The 20,609-nt window shown below is 34.0% G+C and overlaps 4 protein-coding genes across 4 annotated transcripts; 3 read left to right on the top strand and 1 right to left on the bottom strand.

Moving 5' to 3' along the window:
• Positions 1-1,248: 1,248 nt before the first annotated feature.
• LOC117921412 (GPI mannosyltransferase 1) lies at positions 1,249-4,792 on the top strand. The gene is made up of 4 exons (XM_034839246.1): positions 1,249-1,932; positions 2,500-2,682; positions 3,475-4,019; positions 4,269-4,792. Exons 1-4 carry the CDS (start codon positions 1,671-1,673, stop codon positions 4,593-4,595), a joined length of 1,317 nt encoding a protein of 438 aa, XP_034695137.1. The 5' UTR covers positions 1,249-1,670; the 3' UTR covers positions 4,596-4,792.
• Positions 4,793-9,323: 4,531 nt separating this feature from the next.
• LOC117921420 (probable disease resistance protein At1g61300) lies at positions 9,324-13,625 on the top strand. Its single transcript, XM_034839258.1, has 2 exons — positions 9,324-12,213; positions 12,906-13,625. The coding sequence occupies exon 1, from the start codon at positions 9,442-9,444 to the stop codon at positions 12,193-12,195; it is 2,754 nt and encodes a 917-aa protein (XP_034695149.1). The 5' UTR covers positions 9,324-9,441; the 3' UTR covers positions 12,196-12,213; positions 12,906-13,625.
• A 111-nt stretch (positions 13,626-13,736) lies between these two features.
• LOC117922476 (F-box/kelch-repeat protein At1g80440-like) lies at positions 13,737-14,165 on the bottom strand. The gene has a single exon (XM_034840608.1). The coding sequence runs from the start codon at positions 14,163-14,165 to the stop codon at positions 13,737-13,739; it is 429 nt and encodes a 142-aa protein (XP_034696499.1).
• Positions 14,166-15,717: 1,552 nt separating this feature from the next.
• Positions 15,718-20,005, top strand: LOC117922783 (D-glycerate 3-kinase, chloroplastic). The gene is made up of 12 exons (XM_034840997.1): positions 15,718-16,046; positions 17,469-17,869; positions 18,005-18,084; positions 18,199-18,250; positions 18,366-18,407; positions 18,522-18,600; positions 18,704-18,735; positions 18,826-18,894; positions 19,046-19,120; positions 19,242-19,358; positions 19,470-19,520; positions 19,644-20,005. Exons 1-12 carry the CDS (start codon positions 15,836-15,838, stop codon positions 19,776-19,778), a joined length of 1,344 nt encoding a protein of 447 aa, XP_034696888.1. The 5' UTR covers positions 15,718-15,835; the 3' UTR covers positions 19,779-20,005.
• The last annotated feature ends 604 nt before the right edge of the window (positions 20,006-20,609 follow it).

Here is a 20,609-nt window from a genome sequence, read left to right as displayed (position 1 = left end):
TTCCATTTGTGCCAAAATTTTCTTTACAATGTTGTAATTTCCTTTTTTCATTTTTTGAAATCATGCAGTTTGTGTCATGGTTGTGATTGAGTCATAGCCGCCTCTTTATTATTCCCCTCCAAAGTTTGGGGAGAAAAAGTTGGGATAATTTAAAACTTGTTTGACCGTGATTCTAGGAGATGTTTGTAACTTTTTTAATACTTAAAAATAATTATTTTAAAAATTTTTCCAGTGTTCGAAAAGTTAGATACGTTTCTATGAATCACTATCATATAGATTTTTAAATTTTTATCAATTCTTTATCAGGTCTATTACATTATGACTTAAGGGTAGAAATAAGAAAAACTTATTATTATGAAAATTAAATCTCAATTTTACTAGGGTTTCATTCCTATCTTGTACATGATACTATGATTCACTTTTATTTCTATCATATTTATGAGAGGGAATTGAAATAAAAATAATTGTTCTTTTTCTTATTTAGTATTATAACAAAGGTGTTGGAGTCGGGTTTGGGTATTCAAGTAGGCTGACTTTGACTTGATCCAACAAAAAGAGAAATGGGGAACAGTTTTTGGGAGTTAAAAGTGCCTAGAAACATGCATCTACAAGAAAGGTTTTTTTCTCTTAAATACTATCCATTTTTTCTTCATGAGAAAAAAAAAGTTAAGATATTCATAAATAAAGTAGTTCTTGAATTTTTGTAATTTCATTTACGACTTGGGGCAAAGAATTCATCAGTGAAACAACCAATCTAGATTTTGGGCGTTTCAGTAGGTAATCCAAACCTTATTTCCATTAAAAGATGCAAAATGAATAATTTGTTTCACTATTTTAACTATATAAGAATTCATCGGTGAAACAACCAATCGAGATTTTTGGCATTTCAATTGGTAATCTGAAACCTTATTTCCATTAAAAGATGCAAAATAAATAATTTGTTTTACTATTTTAACTATATTTCAATTGTGAATACAAAGAATTTTAACATTAATCATACAAGGTTAAATCAAACTAATAAATAAATTTAATTACAAAAATAAATAAATTCATTACGAGAAAATAGTTAAGAATCTCATTTAGTTAAAAAATTGAACGAACAATTATTATTAATTATTTGAAATATCTACATGGAACTAAAATGGATGACCAACACATGAGCTGAAGCCCAATCACTAGCTTAGGAGAAAAGCCCAACTAAAAATAGCAATACAGGCCCAGTCTGGGAAGCCGCTGTAATCACAATCCGCTACCCACCATGGGCAGCAGAGCCGGATACTCCCGCTACCGCCCACACGACGACGCCACCTCCCTCGAAACCCTCTACCACCTCCGCCACCAAGCCAAAGAAGCCTCGGAATTTCCTCAGCTTCTCCGACGACGAACGACGAAGAAAACGAATCCCCATCTCTGTCCAATCATCATTGTCCTCCCAAAAAATCATCGCCGCCAAGGACCGTCTCACGTCCTCCTGCCCCTATTTCCTCTCCAATGTCGAACCCCAACCTGGCGCCTCCAAGGCTACACCAAACTTATAGCTAAACCTGAACCTAGATCTAGGGTTTTGGAATTTTGTGTTTTGAATCTGCGGACTTGATTGCATTTATCTATTTTGGTTAATTTTTGTATTCAGTCGACGTAGTGAATGAACGAAGAAGGCAAGGAGATCAATGGATGTTCGATCACTGCTTCTATTCTCTGCACTTCTTCGAGTCCTTTTAATTATATACGGAGAATGGCAAGATGCCCATATGGAGGTTAGATATACAGATGTCGATTACCTTGTCTTTTCTGATGCTGCTTCTTTAGTGGCATACGGAAAGTCCCCTTACCAAAGGTCTACCTATCGCTACTCACCTTTGCTTGCATTTTTGCTGGTGCCCAACTCAATTATTCATCCTTCATGGGGAAAATTTCTATTCTCTGCTTCAGGTAGAGGACCGAAGACTTTAATTTATGGGGTTTTCTTTGATTGGTTGATTTATTGGAGGATTGGTTTCTGTGGGAACTAGATTATGTTGTCTCAGTGTTTCACTTCATTGATTTGTACCGTTAAGACATAGATTTGTGGGGTTTTGAGGGGTTTATGTATTGACAGTTTATTAACGAATTATGTGGTGGTACATACAATGGACATGCAGCTAACTCTAATTGGATAAAGGCTTTGTTAAGATGAATGATAGATTAAGTGGAAATCTAGGTTTGGATTGTTAATTCTATGTTTACTTCATTGCTTGATATGCATAAGTTGTTGGGCTTTTTGTGTCCCCTATTTTATGATGTAGTACAGATGGATGGTTTTTCTTATTCCCTAAATTTCATAGACTTTGTTATTTTTGTGCTGTCTGTTCAAATTTGTCGATCGTTCTGTTTTCTTCATGATTTTTGTATAGTTCCACTGGTCTAGGTTTGAAAACTAAAGCATTAATGATGTGGTAGAGTACCCTATGAATTATTTGTTTCAAACCTTATAAACCTGATATTATATTCATCTTGCAGATTTACTTGTGGGTTTATTCATCCACACCATTTTGGAGCTACGTAAGGTGCCTGAGAACCTGTGCACTTGTGCTTTAATGGTATGGCTCTTCAATCCATTTACCTTCAGCATTGGAACTCGTGGGAACTGTGAGCCCATTGTTTGTGCCATGATTTTGTGGATCATTATCTGTCTAATGAATGGTATAATTTCTTTCTGCCTAGCTTTTAAGGCTAATTAGTGTAATGATGAATATCTTAAAATGCTGTCTTGTTAACTTGCTCAATTGTTTGTATTGATATTTTATAATTGGGCTTGCAGGCCATCTTTGTCTACTAACCTGTTTGTGACCAAAACATTTGTGAAAGAAAAGGGAAAATGATCAGTCCTACGAGAGGAATCCACTTAAAATTTCCTGAAGGAAAGTTTTGTATTTAAACCCAATAGTTTGTTTAAATGGCAAACTATTTTTCAGGGAGAGGAATCTCAATTCCTTTATCTCGATTTTTAGTTATAACATGTAAATTATGTTGTGGTGGAGTGTAGCATAATATGGAAACTTGTAACTTCCCTTTAAAGGACTTCCTTTATTCCCTACCTAGGGTGTGGAAACCTCTAAATGTTCAGGGGGAATAGGCTTTCGAATTTTTGAGATGCAGGAAGGGTGAAGGCCTCCCTTTCTGTTGGGAAAGCAGCAATCTTTTCCTCCTCTAAACCTTCTGTGCTTTACAACCTGTGCAACAGAGCCAAAAAAATGAACTTGGCTGTTCTCCTGCCTCCCCCATGCTGGGGGGGGGGGGGGGGGGGGGGGGGGGGGGGGGGGTGGGGTGCTTTCCTTGACTTATTCTGTTACTGGGACATGAAAAATAGATTTTAGGATTCATCTTTTGGTTCATCCACCAAATGATGGCCAACACTTGTATTTACATGATTACAATATCTTCTTTTTTCTGCCTATTTTAACTCTCTTTGTTGTGCTGTTTGTGGTCTTGCAGGCAAGGTGTTACAAGCTGCATTTTGGTATGGGCTTGTTGTCCACTTTAGAATCTATCCTATTATATATTCAATTCCTATAATCCTAGTCCTTGATCCACATTGCTTCCAGTATGGATTGAAACCTGCCCTTTCAAGTTGGGTTGGCCAAGGGAACTCAACCCAAAGTATACCTAGTACAGCAGTGCCTGATTCTTGTGGTATATGGATTGCTTTGACTAGCATGTTTACAAGAGCAAGAATTATGTTTGGGCTGATCTCTGGGGCTGTCTTCTTCGCTTTTACTGGCCTTTTCTTCTATCTGTATAGATGGGAATTCTTGCATGAAGCGCTGCTCTACCATCTTACTCGCACTGACCCCAGACATAATTTTTCCATATATTTCTATCACATCTATCTCCACTATGAACATGAGTTTTCGGTGGTCGAAAGGCTCATCTCATTTTTACCTCAATTTCTCGTTCAGCTAGTTCTCATTGTCTGCTTTGCACAGGATCTCCCATTCTGTTTCTTTGCCCAGACAGTGGCATTTGTGGCATTCAATAAGGTTTGTCAGTTGATAACTGCTTTCTTCTGATTTTTTCTATTTCATGGCACATCGGAATCAAAATGAGCCACAGTGGGCACTACATATTTACCTTTTCTTTTGGATTCCATTTGAAGATAAAATGGCACTCTAAATCCTCTGAACACAGCTAAAAATAATTCCATCCTACCATACATTATCTATATATATATCACATACCATATCGTTGATTTTCTTTTCTTATGGGTCATTGGCGAACTCCATTTACAGGTGATCACAGCACAGTACTTCGTATGGTTCTTCTGCCTGTTGCCTTTGATACTACCATGGAGCAACATGAAACTTAAATGGACAGGGTTGAGTTGCATCTTGTTCTGGATGGGAGCTCAAACCCATTGGTTGATGTGGGGTTACCTGCTTGAATTCAAGGGCAAGAATGTGTTCTTGGAGCTTTGGATTGCTAGCATATTGTTCTTGGCTGCTAATACTTTTGTCCTGATCAAGATTATCCGCTACCACACATTCTCCCCATTGTATCAAAGGTTAGAGTTTTCAAGTTCTGACAATGACCTGAGAGAGGGAAAAAAATCTAATTAACACAGGGGAATCTGAATTGTTGCAGTAGTAGGTAGTATCATGGTGTTACTGATTTTGATTTGTAATGTTTATTAACCTTTCCACTGAATTTTACATCTTTGATAGGCTTTATGACAGGCATCATCTATCCTGAATCATAATTGTCTTTGTTAAAACAACTTCTGTCCTATGAAACACTCGTCAGTTGTCACTTCCGAGTGCAAAGGTGGGTGGTGGTCATGGCGTCACCCTTGTAAGTTGTAACCAATTGTATTACCTAGGCGTGGAGCCAGCTTTGGGAGAATTTTACTATATGAAATACGAAAAAAAAAAATGTCCAATTCAATTAAAACTAATTAAAAATATTTTTAAATTATTTAATCTTAGGAACAATTTAAATTTATTCACAAATACAATTATTCAAAAAGGCATCATACTGAACACAAGCAAAATAACTACAAATGTTAATAGAAATGGATGGAAGCATACAGGTGTAGAGAATATAAAAAGGATTTTGAAGCCCAAAAAAAAAAAAAAATCAAAATAAATGAAAGTATATGGTGGTTTATTATTGCTCAGGCCTAATAATTGATTGTACATGTCAATGGACCTAATATTATTGCTCCGGCCTTCATTCTAGATGTCCAGGTCCTGTCACTGCCTGAGTGTGAGGTCATGGCTCGTTCTCTGTGTAGGTGGGTTCATCCCTTGTCCATTTGTATACTTTTGATCCGTGTGGTCAAGCCAACTTGGCTGTTGGGTACTTCAGGTGCGATACCTTCTATCCTACTTCTTACCCAATTGAGTGATTTATCTTAGACGTCATGGGGTCATACACCTCTAAAACTTGAGTTGGTGGACTGCCTTTCCCAGTTCTGATCTCTCACATTCTTTCATGGGCTTGATTTCTAGCATGAGCTTCCCGTTCTCCCCTACCCTGGTCCTATGGTACTATTTAATTTTCAAACTTGGCCCTGGATTTTTTTGAGTATAAAAAGTCCTATTTTGTTGAATTTAAAAAAGCTCATAGGGAACATAACCTTTCAATAAGCTTAAACCTCTATCTCTCAGAACTTTCAAAATCCTTCTTGAAAGTCTCTCTTGGTTAAAACGAATATTTGAGACTCACATTGTATATGCTTTAATAAGGGCTTTGAGGGACTCACTAAAGATATAGGTGACAATTTTGATATGATACAATAACATGACTTGAAAATGATATAAGTTTTAATCGATTCAGATTATGTGTAACATATTCATGTTGTAATCATATCAACTCATATGACCCGTTTAATAAAAATGTACGATTATCCAACCCCATATAGTCTGTTTACTTATTCATGCCAAACAAACTAATTTATTTAATTGTATCAAAATGATGTCTAACTCATATAAAATTATTAATATTATATATTTCAAAATTATAAAAAATAAGAAAATGCTTATTAGTTATAAATATGATATAGTTAAAAAATGAAGTAACTAAGTAAAATTTTATACATTTCATTTTAAAGATTAAAATTATTTTATCATTAGAACATTAGATAGAATTATAAACAAGTGTAAAATTAAAATTCTAATATATTTTTATATTATAAACATTTTCTAATTTAAATTTTATAATTAAATTAGTTAAAATTTGAAAAACTTAAAATGTATTTCGAATAACACATTTATAAAATTAAAATTTTAAATAGGTTAAACATGTTAAACGAGTTAGAATTGTATTAGTATGTTACACAAGTTCTATTCGTGTTAACATATTAAACGGATTAGAATCATATTAATGGGTTCAACGACTATTAATAGGTTTCATATATTAGAATTGTAATAACAGGTTATTTACATCAATTTATACAAAGGTTAATTTAACCTGTCTATTAAATTAGTTTTGTTTGAATTAGGTCATTTTAACACAATTCTTAAATAAATTGTATTCCTATTGAGTAAATTTTCATTATTTTTTATCTCAACATTATACAAATCCAACACATCCGATATCACGTATTGTCACCCCTAACTAAGGAGCATGTGAGTGTTGCATTGAGGAAGCGAAAGAAGAGTATAAATACTATTTATATAAAACTTTAGGAAGTGGAAGCATTTGATCAAGTAAAATTGTGTTAACTTTTTTTCATAGTTAGTGAATTATTCAATGGTCAAGAGACCAATTGTGGTTTTTTATGCCTAAGGATTTCTAGGTGGGTTCCACATTAAATTCTATATCTAATTGTATAATTAGAAATATCGTGCATGAGATTGATAACATATTAATCATAATTGAATCAGAATAAAATAATTTAACTTTGCGGTTAATTGATTGAACTACCTATGTATATATATTTTATATTTTTTAACTTTAAATTAATTATTATGTTGGGAAATGGAATAAGGGAATAGTTGGCTCCATTTTCAATTTTGGTAACATAATTTGTTGTTGACATGTTATTTTATCTTATTTAATATATTTTGTAGGATAAAAATATATAATCAAGTGCTCTTGTACATTGATTTAGATGTTAGAAAAGGTTACAAAACATTAATTCTATTTGACTAATGACAAAAACTTTTAATTGCCCAACATTTTTTTATAAACTTTAAGTCGCTAGCATTCATATGTTATCCTAAAGTTATTAATTATAATTTTATCTAAGTTGAACCACAATTCTTGGGTAAATGAAGAAGTATTTATTGACAATGTACTTGTTTATATTGGAAGTTTTTAGTTTGATTTGTTGTTGAATTCAAATTCTTAGTAGCTGTCTTTGAATACTAGCTAGTTGCATTAGTTTTTATTGTAAGTTCGATTTTTATATTGTTTTCAAACATGATGTTTATTAATTGAGAATGCTAATGATTCGAGGTTATAATCGATCACTCTTTACTAAACTTATTCTTTTAGGTTATGTTTGGTTGACCGAATATAATATATAATAGAATAAGAGAAAATATATTATATCATGTCCCATCTTTAGTTGATGATGAGATATGATAAATTATTCCATTGCTTATTATATCTTATGTTTAATCAAATATGTGATATGATAAATGATGAGATATATTACCCTTTTTTTTTATATATTTATTTATTTTTTATTTTTATCTCTTATACATAAAATATGTTAATCTCATGTTAAGATACGAGAAATGAATATTTCATATATTATAAATTTATTTTTTATCTATTTTTTATATATTTATTTTGTAAAATAATTTTTTATTATAAAATTAAATTTATAGTTAAAAAAGAAAAACTAAAAAAATATTTATAAATAATATTAATATATGATATATAGATTAATTTTATATATTAAATAACATAACATAAACAGTTTTTATTTGTAAAATTTAAATATTTTCATCATGACTATTTTTAAACATAAAAGAAATTTCATTTTTTTAAATAAAAAATATTGGAATATAATATAGTTTTTATTTTAAACATTGAAAATAATATATATCATATTATTTTTATTCATTTTATAAATATAATATAATATATCTCATTAAATATGTCACATTAGAATATCATATTCATAGGATATATATATTTAAAGATATCATATCATGTTAGAAATCATGTTTTAAGATATCATTTTTTTTTTACCACAAGAGACTCAAACCCAAGTCTATTTCTATACCCCATGAACAATTACAAGGTTGAACCATTGGGCTGAGGGCAACAATTGCTTTTAATCGGTAAAATTTGTATGTGTACTAAAGTTGCACTGCCTAATGTAAAGTGTTGGCTTCGCCACTGAGTACCACCTCAAGCCACCACCAAGTCTCCACATGATGCCCTTGTAATCCTTGATTATCACATTACCGTGGTCAATAGGCACTTATGGGTACAACGTGCAACCTCATGAGACCTTGGTGCCACATTCTCCAAGGTGTTAATACTCTTCTATGCTCACAAACTTAATTTGATCACCATTTATTAACTTATAAGTCTCTATAACCATAAATAAAATTTCAAACATACTATTAGAACAAGGATCTATATTTTAGGTTTTGATATCCAATGAAATATGATATCTCAAGATACATATATCTTATTAAATTCTATCCTGTCAATAAAATGTAACCTTAGCTTAAATGTATTCTCATTTTTATTTCTCATCTTTATCCGAAATCCAATAATTTACTATTCTGTTTTAAGGTAATTTATTTTTAATTTTATTTTATGTGTATTAAAAAAATAAAAGAAAAAAATAAGGAGTGACATCAATGTGAATCAATCCCAAACATACATAAGAAGACGATTTAAGTCTTAAAATAAAATCCCAAACCTACTTCTGACTAGACTACACGTTTTGAATCCATCCTATTGGGCCGGGGCATCCTTGGAATACCCACCCCCAATATAATACAAAAGCAAACCGTCGGTAGGGACATTTAAACAACATTTTAAAGACAAATGAAACCTATCAATGCGACTTTATCTCATGTTCACATGTAGAAAGGGACAAATAATACTTAAAAACTAAACATCATATACAATAGCAATTGTGGAATGAAGAGGGAAGAGAGTGGGAAGTTGGTAAAATAAAATTAACAATGGCATTATCATGTGCGTGTCTCATCGCTTGATGGGTTATAATTAGAGCCCACTTGATGCTTAGAAAAATATTTTTGCAGGTGGTCTCCATCTGTCAATCGATTAATCTATACAATATTAAAAATCCACTTGATGTTAATTTAGGAAAATTATTTTATTTTGTTGGTGATGGCCTGTCTCCCATCTTATTCAAGTTTCAACTCTGGACTTTTCAAATTTACAAAGTGCAGTGCAGTGATTCATCTTTCTTCTTTGTTCCATCTTTGGCTGAATTCTAATCCTTTTTTCTGTTACTTCCGGAAAGCCATGGAGTTCCTGAGCTCAATCGTCGGTCTGATCCCCTGCTTCTATGATCACACCTCCAAGCATACGGTCTACATTCGTGATCTGAAAAAAAATCTCCAAGCCTTGAGCAAGGAAATGGCGGAGCTCAACAACTTGTCTGAAGATGTGAAGACAAGGGTTGAACGTGCAGAGCAACGACAGATGATGCGCACAAAGGAAGTGGGTGGCTGGATCTGTGAAGTAGAAGTCATGGTGACAGAAGTTCAAGAAATTCTGCAAAAGGGTGATCAAGAAATCCAGAAGAGATGTCTCGGATGCTGTCCCAGGAATTGTTGGTCTAGCTACAAGATTGGGAAGGCAGTAAGCGAAAAGCTGGTTGCTGTATCTCGTCAAATCGGCAAAGGACATTTCGATGTTGTAGCCGAGATGCTGCCTCGTCCTCTAGTAGATGAACTGCCCATGGAGGAGACTGTGGGCTCAGAATTGGCGTATGGCAGAATCTGTGGGTTTCTCAAAGATCCACAAGTGGGAATTATGGGATTATATGGAATGGGCGGTGTGGGCAAAACCACCCTCTTGAAGAAAATCCACAATAACTTCCTCCCTACATCCAGCGATTTTGATGTTGTGATTTGGGATGTGGTGTCAAAACCGTCCAACGTTGAAAAAATTCAGAAAGTTCTTTGGAATAAATTACAACTCTCACGTGATGGATGGGAAAGTAGAAGCACTAAGGAGGAGAAGGCTGCCGAAATATTGAGAGTTTTGAAAACAAAGAAGTTCGTGTTGCTGTTGGATGACATCTGGGAGCGACTCGATCTCCTAGAAATGGGGGTCCCCCATCCCGATGCTCAAAATAAGTCCAAGATAGTTTTCACAACCCGCTCACAGGATGTGTGCCGTCAAATGCAAGCTCAGGAGAGTATAAAAGTGGAGTGTTTGTCATCAGAAGCGGCTTGGACTTTGTTTCAGAAGAAGGTAGGAGAAGAAACATTAAAGTCTCATCCACATATACCGAGGCTTGCAAAGATTGTTGCTGAAGAGTGCAAAGGTCTACCTCTCGCTTTGGTTACTGTTGGGCGAGCCATGGTGGGTGAGAAAGATCCCTCAAATTGGGACAAGGTAATACAAGATTTGAGCAAATTTCCAGCTGAAATTTCAGGTATGGAAGATGAATTGTTTAATAGATTAAAAGTCAGTTATGATAGATTGTCTGACAATGCCATCAAATCTTGTTTTATACATTGTTCCTTATTCTCTGAAGATGTGGTGATTCGTATTGAAACCCTAATAGAGCAGTGGATTGGAGAGGGACTTTTGGGTGAAGTTCATGACATATATGAAGCACGCAATCAAGGGCATAAAGTTGTTAAAAAGCTAAAGCATGCATGTTTAGTGGAGAGTTACGGTTTAAGAGAAAAATGGGTTGTGATGCATGATGTGATCCACGACATGGCTTTATGGTTATATGGTGAATGTGGGAAGGAAAAGAACAAAATTTTAGTATACAATGATGTTTTTAGGCTGAAGGAAGCTGCAGAAATTTCAAAACTTAAAGAGACGGAGAAGATGTCATTGTGGGATCAGGATCTTGAGAAGTTCCCTGAAACATTGATGTGTCCCAATCTCAAGACTTTATTTGTGAGGAGATGTCATCAGTTGACGAAATTTTCGAGTGGATTCTTTCAATTTATGCCTCTAATTAGAGTTTTGAATTTGGCATGTAATGATAATTTAAGTGAGTTACCTACTGGGATTGGTGAATTGAATGGCTTGAGATATCTTAATTTGTCATCCACAAGAATAAGAGAGTTGCCCATTGAGCTAAAAAATTTGAAAAATTTGATGATTTTGCATCTGAATTCTATGCAATCCCCTGTAACTATCCCAAAAGACTTGATATCAAATCTCATATCTTTAAAGTTGTTCAGCCTGTGGAATACCAATATTTTAAGTGGAGTTGAAACCTTGCTTGAGGAGTTGGAGTCCTTGAATGACATCAATCAGATACGAATCAGCATATCTAGTGCTCTTTCATTGAACAAATTAAAGAGAAGCCACAAATTACAGAGGTGTATAAGCGATCTAGGGTTACATAATTGGGGGGATGTAATCACACTTGAACTATCATCTTCATTTTTAAAAAGAATGGAGCATTTAGGAGCGCTTCAAGTACACGATTGTGATGATGTGAAAATAAGTATGGAAAGAGAAATGACACAAAATGATGTTATTGGTCTCTCGAACTACAACGTTGCAAGGGAGCAATACTTTTATAGCCTTCATTTCATAGTAATAGGAAATTGTTCAAAATTGTTAGACTTAACATGGGTTGTTTATGCTTCATGTCTAGAAGCACTTTATGTTGAAGATTGTGAATCAATAGAACTAGTACTACATGATGATCATGGAGCTTATGAAATTGTGGAAAAATTGGACATATTTTCAAGGCTCAAATACCTCAAGCTCAATAGACTGCCAAGATTGAAGAGCATCTACCAGCATCCTCTGCTCTTTCCCTCGCTTGAAATCATCAAGGTGTATGATTGCAAAAGCTTAAGGAGCCTCCCATTCGATTCCAACACTTTGAACCACAATCTTAAGAAAATTAAAGGAGAGACAAATTGGTGGAATCGGTTGAAGTGGAAAGATGAAACTATCAAGGACTCTTTTACTCCATATTTCCAAGTTGACAAAGCTGAAGCATATTTTGCAGAGGAGTCCGAAACTAGCAGCATAGATGATGATATGCAGGAACAGTTGGTATCAAATTAATTTCTATCCATCTTTCAGGTATTAATTAGCTTTTATGTTATATTTGAAAAATACTTTTCTTTCCTTACTCATTCTTTTGTGGAAATTTTTACTTTACCTATGTCAAAATTAAGTGCATCAAAGTTTCAAACATCATAATAACTTTCAATGTTTGATCTGTATATATTACTTCCATAATTTTCAGCCTAGTCCTAATAACTTTCAATCTATTTTTTTCCCTTTTAATTTCTTTCTCTTCTATGTTGCTTTGAATCTTTCGAGATCCAAACAAAGCCAAATCTACACCCCTTTCTATATCATGGTCCTCCCCTTCCAAGATCTTGGATGGGAAATTCAATTCTAGTTGTCCCTTGTGAAATAATTGTTATAAAAGGTTCGCCCAGATGGCACTTTGAAGGTGGTCTGTTGGTTACTTAAGAACTTGAAAATAATGCAGAGTTTTAAACTATATTATTTATTTGTCTTAATTTTTTTGATCAATTTCAATCTATAAACAGAAACAGATCAACTTCTTTTCATCTTAGTTCCATATATTTCAAGCTGAACAACAAGGTTTCACAACTACTATAGCTATAGATATTCAATTAAAGAATTATTGCCTTGTTAAGGGTAATATCTCTTCTATTGTTAAGTTACCTCTATCTGGTTGGCTCTGATCACTTTTTGCTTTTCTATTTTCTTTTTTTCATTTCTCTTTTTGTTGCATTCAGGGTTGGGGCTGGTTCTAGCAGTTCTGGCAACAGCCGGGTTTTCATCTTCTTTATATAGACTGTGTTGCTGCCGTTTTTGTTTTTGCTGATTGGAGATGTCCTGCTCTTTTTCCTTCTACTTGGAATCTGGGTTTGGTCTGAGGTCTCTGGTATGTTTCATCAGGGAGGCGCAAATGCTGATTCTCAGAGCATTGATATTTCATGGTGCTGAGACTGCTGCAAAGGTTGGTGTACTTATGATGGTTGCAGCACCCTCTTTGTTTCTGGATCTCAGGAATTGGATTCTGTGGGCAGCCTTTGGCTTTTGATGTTGGGTGGGTTTTGTTTTGTTAATTTGTTGAGGCCGGTGCAGTGTGGTGGGTCTGAAGCTGCTGCTGGGTCAATGGGGATGTGATATGGGAATGCTTTTGGATCTTTGGGCTTCAGCAGGTTGATTATGTTTCCTCTGCTTACAAATGTTTTATCACCAGATCCTATATGGAGATGGGATGGATTGTTGTAATAGTGATGGTGTGTGTATGTGATATAATCCTATGAACATAGCCACATGCTTTGGTTCATATACCAGAGCACCGCTTACTTCCTTGAGTTTGATATCCCACTGTCAAGTGTATTGTCCATAATGTTATGGTGTGTGTGTGTATGTGGATTGAAATGTTTTGTTAGAAAAACTGGTTGATTTTAACATTTGAGGTTGTTAATGGTGATTTTTCTTATTATGATTGTGATTGAAAAGAAAGTTGATGAACAAGGTGGAAGTATAAGCAGAGTTCTGAGGACTCAAACAACAGGAACATAGACAAGAATTTCTCATTTTTCTTTCCGGAGCATTTAGATCTCCAAACAGCAACCTGACTGAACATGACCACAAAACTCCTCCGGCGCCACCAATTTCCTCCACCTACGACTCTTCAAATCCAACATGTACGCCACATGGGCTTCACCAAAGCTTCTGCACCCAATCACTAACAGCTTCCCCTCCCATGTCGTCATGTAAGCCGTGTGGCGAATCTCAGCTAGCAATTTGTCTACTGTCTGCCATCTGGAGTCCTGCAGTGCCACCGCCTCACCCGCATGACACATGTACATCCCCATGTCACCACGGTCCACGCAGGTCCTCGGGCACGTGCCGTCTTCCAGGAAATCCTCCTCTGCCTTGTCCCACTCCCAGTTGGCAAAATCGAAGGCTTCCGCGCTCCTCTCGAACCTACCTGCCGATGACATGAAACTTACCACGGTGGAATACTCCTTTGCATTCATCGCGCTCCCTTGCCATGTCAGGCAGTGGGGGGGCCCATTGATCAAGATTATCCGCTACCACACATTCTCCCCATTGTTTCAAAGGTTAGAGTTTTCAAGTTGACAATGACCTGAGGGAGGGAAAGAAATCTAATTAACTCTAACCTTCCCACTGAATTTTACATCTTCGATAGGCTTGATGACGGGCATCATCCATCCTGGATCAAAATTGTCTTTGCTAAAACAACTCGTCGGTTGTCACTTCCAAATGGAAAGATGGGTGGTCGTTAAAAAGTTAAAGGATCTGTCACTCGTCAGTTGTCACTTCCGAATGCAAAGGTGGGTGGTGGGTGGTGGTCATGGCGTTGCCCTTGTAACCAATTGTATTACTTAGGCGTGGAGCCAGCTTTGGGAGAATTTTACTTTATGAAATACGAAAAAAATGTCCAATACAATTAAAATTAATTAAAAATATTTTTAAATTATTTAATCTTTATATAAGGGTTAATATAAGGAAAATGAATTTAAATAATGGAGATTAAAAATTAAAAAAATGTCTTTTTAATTGTATTTACACTAAAAAGTATTAAAGGTAGTTGTAAATTTGTAATTAAAGAGGGATTTTAATTTAAAATTATTTTATTCCTTAAAAATAATTAAAAGCACCCAAATTGTAATTTCTTTACTTTTCATTTCATTTGCTTTTCCTTAATTTTTAGGGTTTATAACCTATTTTTTATTTTATTTGTTTTAATTGAAATTACGAATATGTTTGGTAATTATTTTTTGTTTAATAAATTTTTGACTTATGAAAACATATTTTAATTATTTTTAAAAAATAATTATACAAAAATAGATAATGACAAAAGACAAAAAAAAAAAAAAAACATTAGAGATAAAAGTTATTTAAAAAAAATATTTACTCAAAAAAATACTATTAAGTTCATGAACAAATTTTTTATTATAGAGACTATTAGATAATTATTGTTTAAAATTATTTTCAAAAACCATTTTATTTATAAGAATTAGGGTTTGTTTGCAATTATTTTTGAAAAATGTTTTCTATTTTTCAAAATAAAAAAACAGGAAAACACAACAAAAAAATTATTTTATGTTTTTGAATAGAAAAAAATGATGTTTTTAAATCATATCCTTTAATTATTTTCAATTGTTTTTTTGAATGTTATTTTAAAAAATAATTATATAAACATATAAAATAATTAAAAATAAAATGATATGAAATTTACATTTTAAAACATATTTAAAAATATTAAAGATATGTTAAAATCATTTCAATTTTCAAAGCAAATTTTTATTCTACAAATATCAAAATTATTCTCAAAAATTGTTTTTGAAAATAATTATCAAATAAAACCTTATTTTTCAAAACGTTATCAAATATGCCTTATGTATCTTTCTTGTTCAATTTTTTTGTTTTGGAACATATTTATTATTTTTGTGGTTACATAATCAATTATACATATATATATATATATATATATATATATATATATATATATATAAAATATAAATATAATAGCGTATAAGATTTTGTAGAGGGGAGCCAAAGATGCCGAAGGGACTGTTCGGGTGGCTCAACTGTGAACAAGGTCTAGCCCCATTTTGTGGAAGAGAGACACGAGAGACAAAAAGTTTTTTAGAGAGAGAAACTAGAGAGAGAAAGCAAAGAGATGAGAATGGAGATATTGAATATATTATCAAACCCCACGACGACACCTCCATGGATGACTCCTTTAAACACTTTCTATAACAACAATACACTTTGCAAATATAAATTTATTTCTAAATATGATGTTTCCGTCTTCTCCTCTCTCTCTTCACTCTCCAAATCTAATGCTTCTTCCAAGCTCTCGCACATGCCTACCTACTCCTCTAACCCAGGTACATCTCTCTCTCTCCCTCTTTTTTTTTTTTGGTTTTTCTTTGCCTTATCCTCTGTTTGGTTTGTGGGAAAATGGAGGAAAGTCGATAATTACTAAGTGTTGATTTTTTTTTTTTCTGTAATTTTTTGAGAACCAAGTGGTGGGTTTATGCAAATGCTTGTTTTGGTTTCGTGGGTTATGGGGTTTTTTTTTTTTTTTTGTAAAATTATGATATTTGTCTGTAATTTGATTTTCCTTAGGTGTTAGGCCTTCACGTTTTGTTTGGTTGCTGGGAAAGTGTAGGGACAGGGATAGAAATTTTCACTTCGAGACTTGGTTTTTTCATTGTTTGGGACCTAGGAACACCGAAGGCTCCAACTGACTGAGATTAATGAGAGTAAACTTGAGCTGGTTGAATTGGCTTTTTCATGAAATCCAAAGCAACATGAATAGGGGATTAGAATTTTTTTTTTTCATTTCCTCTGCAAACGGAGGGTTAATGTATTTCTGTTTTGGGATTGCAATGGAAGATTGATGGGTATTCGAGTATTCACGTTTCTTTTATATTTTTCAATGCTTCGATTACTGGGCCCTTTTTTAATATTTTGTCGGCATAAAAGATTTGTAAATTGCTTTCATTTTGTGGAATTTGAGGCAGTTTAAAGGGGGTTGCTCATTCAGTCATACTGCTAAAATATTCAACTCAACAAAACCTTATCTCCTTCTAATTGGGTCCGCCAATTCAATCCCTTTTTCCTGATGCAGCTTTTTCTAAGACCCACATAGACTTAGATAATGGCTTGATTTGCCAAAGAATCAACATGGGTTTTATCACTTTCTTTATTTTGTCGTCTTTGATGTTTAACATTGTGCTCTGTATCTTATGTAATTGACACTCGTAATTATTTTTCTATTTTATCAGATTTTTAAGGCCGTCTTTTTCTTAGATTACAAAAATAGGAATAGCATATAGAAGTCGAAAAGCTTGCATAAGGTGATTGAGTTTGAATATGTAATGTGTGGAATTCTTGGGGCTATTTAGAGTGCATTTGGGAGTGTTTCTATTTGAAATATTTTTAGTTGAAGTGTTTTCTGTAGAAGTGTTTTGGGGAAAGCTGTATAAATGATTTTTTAACTTTTTAAAAGTGCTTTCTGAATTTTATCATACATTTGATTATTTTTCAAAAACGCTTTTTATGCTAGAAGTGTTTTCTAAAAGCACTATCGAACAAGCTCTTACTGTTATGCTAAAAAATTGGCCATGGTACAGATTTGTTGGTGCATCACCTAGAATGATAACAATATTTGTAATGGTATGAAATCAGATTGATTTACATTTGATCAATATCCACATTTTGGGGAGTTATTGATTGCAGTTGCACTTTGTGGTTCTGTTCAACACTGAGCTAATGCATTTGCTCTTTTCTTTTTCTATGCTCAGGGATTTTTCCTATGTGCCATGGCTCCTCGTGGATGCAAGAAAAGTCAATGTGTTGTGACACCAATGCAAACAATGGGAGGAAGCAGGGTCCATTGTATTCAGCTTTACCCAAAACGCCTGCAGAAGTTTCCTCTGTGCAGGACCTTTTTGAATTTATATGCTCAGGTCCCCTTATGGACAAATTAGGTCTGTCCAAAGAAATGGTAGCTGAATCCATAGACAAGTGGTTGGCATATGGCTCGTACCTCTCTAGATTGTTTCAGCTCAATGAATTGTACCTCACAATTCCTCAGAAGGCTAGGTTCTATCACTACTACATACCAGTCTTCTTTTGGTGTGAAGATCAGATTTCTCAACACAGATCCATGTACAAAGATGGGGACGAAATCCCTCCTTTAGTGGTACACCCATAATGTTTAAATTTTAAATCCCCTTTCACTCCTTTTTTTGATGTTCAGAAAATTTCTTGACAAGCATAGCTATCTATCAACCTGCAGTTTCTGCATTATTGTGCTGACATATTTTTTGTGATGCAGATTGGTTTTAGTGCACCACAAGGTTGTGGGAAGACTACCCTTGTCTTTGCTCTAAATCATCTTTTCAACGTGACGGGCAGGTATGTTGCAGACCAATGAAATTTATGAATGCAAGCAATTGATTTTTAAGTTTTTTGTGACAATCCAAGAAAAAAGAAAGAAAATTTGGAACTTCTGACACATTCAAATCTCAGGAAGACTGCAACAATTTCCATAGATGATTTCTATTTGACAGCAGAGGGTCAGGTATGTTGTAGGGAGTTTTGGCACTTGCCTGTTTTTCTTGTTTGTGTTGCCATTTCTTGATTCATTTTTCTTGTTTGTGTTGCCATTTCTTGATACAAATTTTTGTTAAGTGTAGGCTAAACTAAGAGAAGAGAATCCTGGGAATGCACTTCTGGAGGTAGCAATGCACATAGTCTTGAGATATTTATCAATTCAATAGAGATGGTGGGCCATTTGTAACTTAACCAGATAATTTAAATCATCTTTTCCTTTTCTCTTTTCCTTGTTTTAGCTACGTGGAAATGCTGGTAGCCATGATCTTTCCCTCTCTATTGAAACACTGACAGCTATAAGTAAATTGACTAAAGAAGGTGAGATTCCCCCTCACTCATTTCTGAAGCATTTTACAATTCCCCATTCTTTTTAGTCCATTTTCATCTGAGGTATAACATGAATTGTGTTAAAACAATCCAGGAATGAAGATGAAGCTTCCTCGGTATGACAAGGTATGTGTGCCACAAAATTATCAATTCCACTTGTTTCTCAATTCCTTTGAGATATCAAGGTTGCTTATGCAAATTTGTTCTCTTATATAGTCTGCCTACAAAGGGAAGGGTGACAGGGCCGATCCTTCAACATGGCCAGAGGTTGAAGGGCCATTAACGGTGAGAGGATATTCAATTTACTATTTTAAAAAATAATTGGTTTGTATGTGAAGATTGGGTGTTTGGTTTCCTGCTCTACTTCAATTCCCTATGTTGGAAAATTTTGAAAATTTTGTTGCTGCCAACAATTTATATTCGGGTGGTTGTTTAGGCGGTTCTCTTTGAAGGTTGGATGCTTGGTTTCAAACCCCTTCCAGCAGAATTTGTCAAAAGCGTTGATCCCCAGGTTAGAACCAAGAGAACAGAGTTCCAACATTTTCCACTTTAGCAGAATCATTCTACCCTTATGGCATCCTTGTAGTAGGAGTTTTTGGGGCTCAAGTTCAAGTTAATTCTTAATTTTTCAGCTGGAGACAGTAAATAAAAATCTGGAAGCTTATTATGATGCATGGGACAAGTTCATAAAGGTGTGGATTGTTATCAAGATCAAGGACCCGAGCTGTGTCTATGAATGGCGATTGCAGGTTAGCTACCGCATTGGCATACTCTCACAACAGCTATATGTTCTATTCCTCTCTAAGAACTCTTATTCCATATCACCTACTTCATTAACCATCCATGCAAAAAATTTGCAGGCAGAGATTGCTATGAGGGCAGAAGGCAAACCCGGAATGTCTGATGAGGAGGTGTGTATACCATACCGTATCCATGTGATTCAAGAACATCCTTCATGTTTCCTACCATCAACCATTTTTGATTGTTGGAAGAACTGTCAAAACTCAGGTTCTGGTTTTTGGGGTTTCTTGCAGGTACAAGACTTCGTTTCGCGCTATCTACCAGCATACAATGCTTACCTTCCCACACTCTACTCTGAAGGACCAAACGGGTCGGACCCGAAGCGACTCCTTGTCATCGAAATCGATGAGGGGAGGAATCCTTTTTAGTTAAGTTGGCAACCACATTTTCTTTTGAAGAATTAGTATGAAGCCCAGTTTTGGTCTCTTGTAGATGTAATCTGCACTGGCTTCTGTTATGGATAAATCATGAATAATGTGATAGTAGAGGAATGCTAATAATTGGTAGGAAGTCCAATTTTCCTCTCTGTTTGTATAGGGAAGTAGATTCAATTCTTTTACTACAATTTATAAGTTAATTATATTTCACTCGTGTATATGATTGTGTGATTTAGTTTTCTCAACCCAAATGATGAATAAAAAGATGAAGATCCTAAGGCTGTGTTTGGTTGGTTCTTGGAAGATACGGGCGGAAAAAAATAGAGAGGAAAAAGACATTAGGAAAGGAAAAATAATGATGAGGAAAGAGAAAAATATTTAGAAAAATTGTTTTCTTTATGTTGGGTTCCACTATAAAATTCGCTAAACAGTATAATATGTAATTAAAATTAATTAAAAATTTATAAAATTTTAAATTACTTAATATTTATATAATAGAGTTAAAATAAATTAAATGAGTTTGAAATGCCACATAAAAATTATTTATGATTTTTTTTTTTCGTTTTTTTTCCTTATATTTATCTTCAAACTCTATGTAACTAAAAATTAATAAATTATTTTTATGTCACTTTAAGTTCATTTATTTTTTTTAAAAAAAAACTTTCTACATAAACATTAAATAATTTGAAATTACATTAGTTTTAAATTAATTTTAATTATATATATATATTGCATATTTTGGATAGTAAAACTAAACATAAAACAATTATTTTCTTAATACTTTTTTCTTTTTTAATTACTTTGAACCAAATATAACATAAA

Source organism: Vitis riparia, chromosome 9, assembly GCF_004353265.1.
Source record: "Vitis riparia cultivar Riparia Gloire de Montpellier isolate 1030 chromosome 9, EGFV_Vit.rip_1.0, whole genome shotgun sequence".
Classification (NCBI taxonomy): domain Eukaryota; kingdom Viridiplantae; phylum Streptophyta; class Magnoliopsida; order Vitales; family Vitaceae; genus Vitis; species Vitis riparia.
Note: the sequence above shows the minus strand (reverse complement) of the source record. Positions and strands in the feature narration are given on the sequence as shown.

What these genes read in the sequence shown, in the direction of transcription:
- LOC117922476 (XM_034840608.1), bottom strand. Translation starts at nt 14,165, where the DNA reads ATGAATGCAAAGGAGTATTCCACCGTGGTAAGTTTCATGTCATCGGCA.
- LOC117922783 (XM_034840997.1), top strand. Translation starts at nt 15,836, where the DNA reads ATGAGAATGGAGATATTGAATATATTATCAAACCCCACGACGACACCT. An exon ending in ACGAAATCCCTCCTTTAGTG is followed by an intron (nt 17,870 to 18,004) that starts GTACACCCATAA and finishes TTTGTGATGCAG; the next exon opens with ATTGGTTTTAGTGCACCACA. An exon ending in AGGTTGAAGGGCCATTAACG is followed by an intron (nt 18,895 to 19,045) that starts GTGAGAGGATAT and finishes GTGGTTGTTTAG; the next exon opens with GCGGTTCTCTTTGAAGGTTG.
- LOC117921420 (XM_034839258.1), top strand. Translation starts at nt 9,442, where the DNA reads ATGGAGTTCCTGAGCTCAATCGTCGGTCTGATCCCCTGCTTCTATGAT.
- LOC117921412 (XM_034839246.1), top strand. Translation starts at nt 1,671, where the DNA reads ATGGATGTTCGATCACTGCTTCTATTCTCTGCACTTCTTCGAGTCCTT. An exon ending in ATTTCTATTCTCTGCTTCAG is followed by an intron (nt 1,933 to 2,499) that starts GTAGAGGACCGA and finishes TTCATCTTGCAG; the next exon opens with ATTTACTTGTGGGTTTATTC. An exon ending in CATTATCTGTCTAATGAATG is followed by an intron (nt 2,683 to 3,474) that starts GTATAATTTCTT and finishes GTGGTCTTGCAG; the next exon opens with GCAAGGTGTTACAAGCTGCA.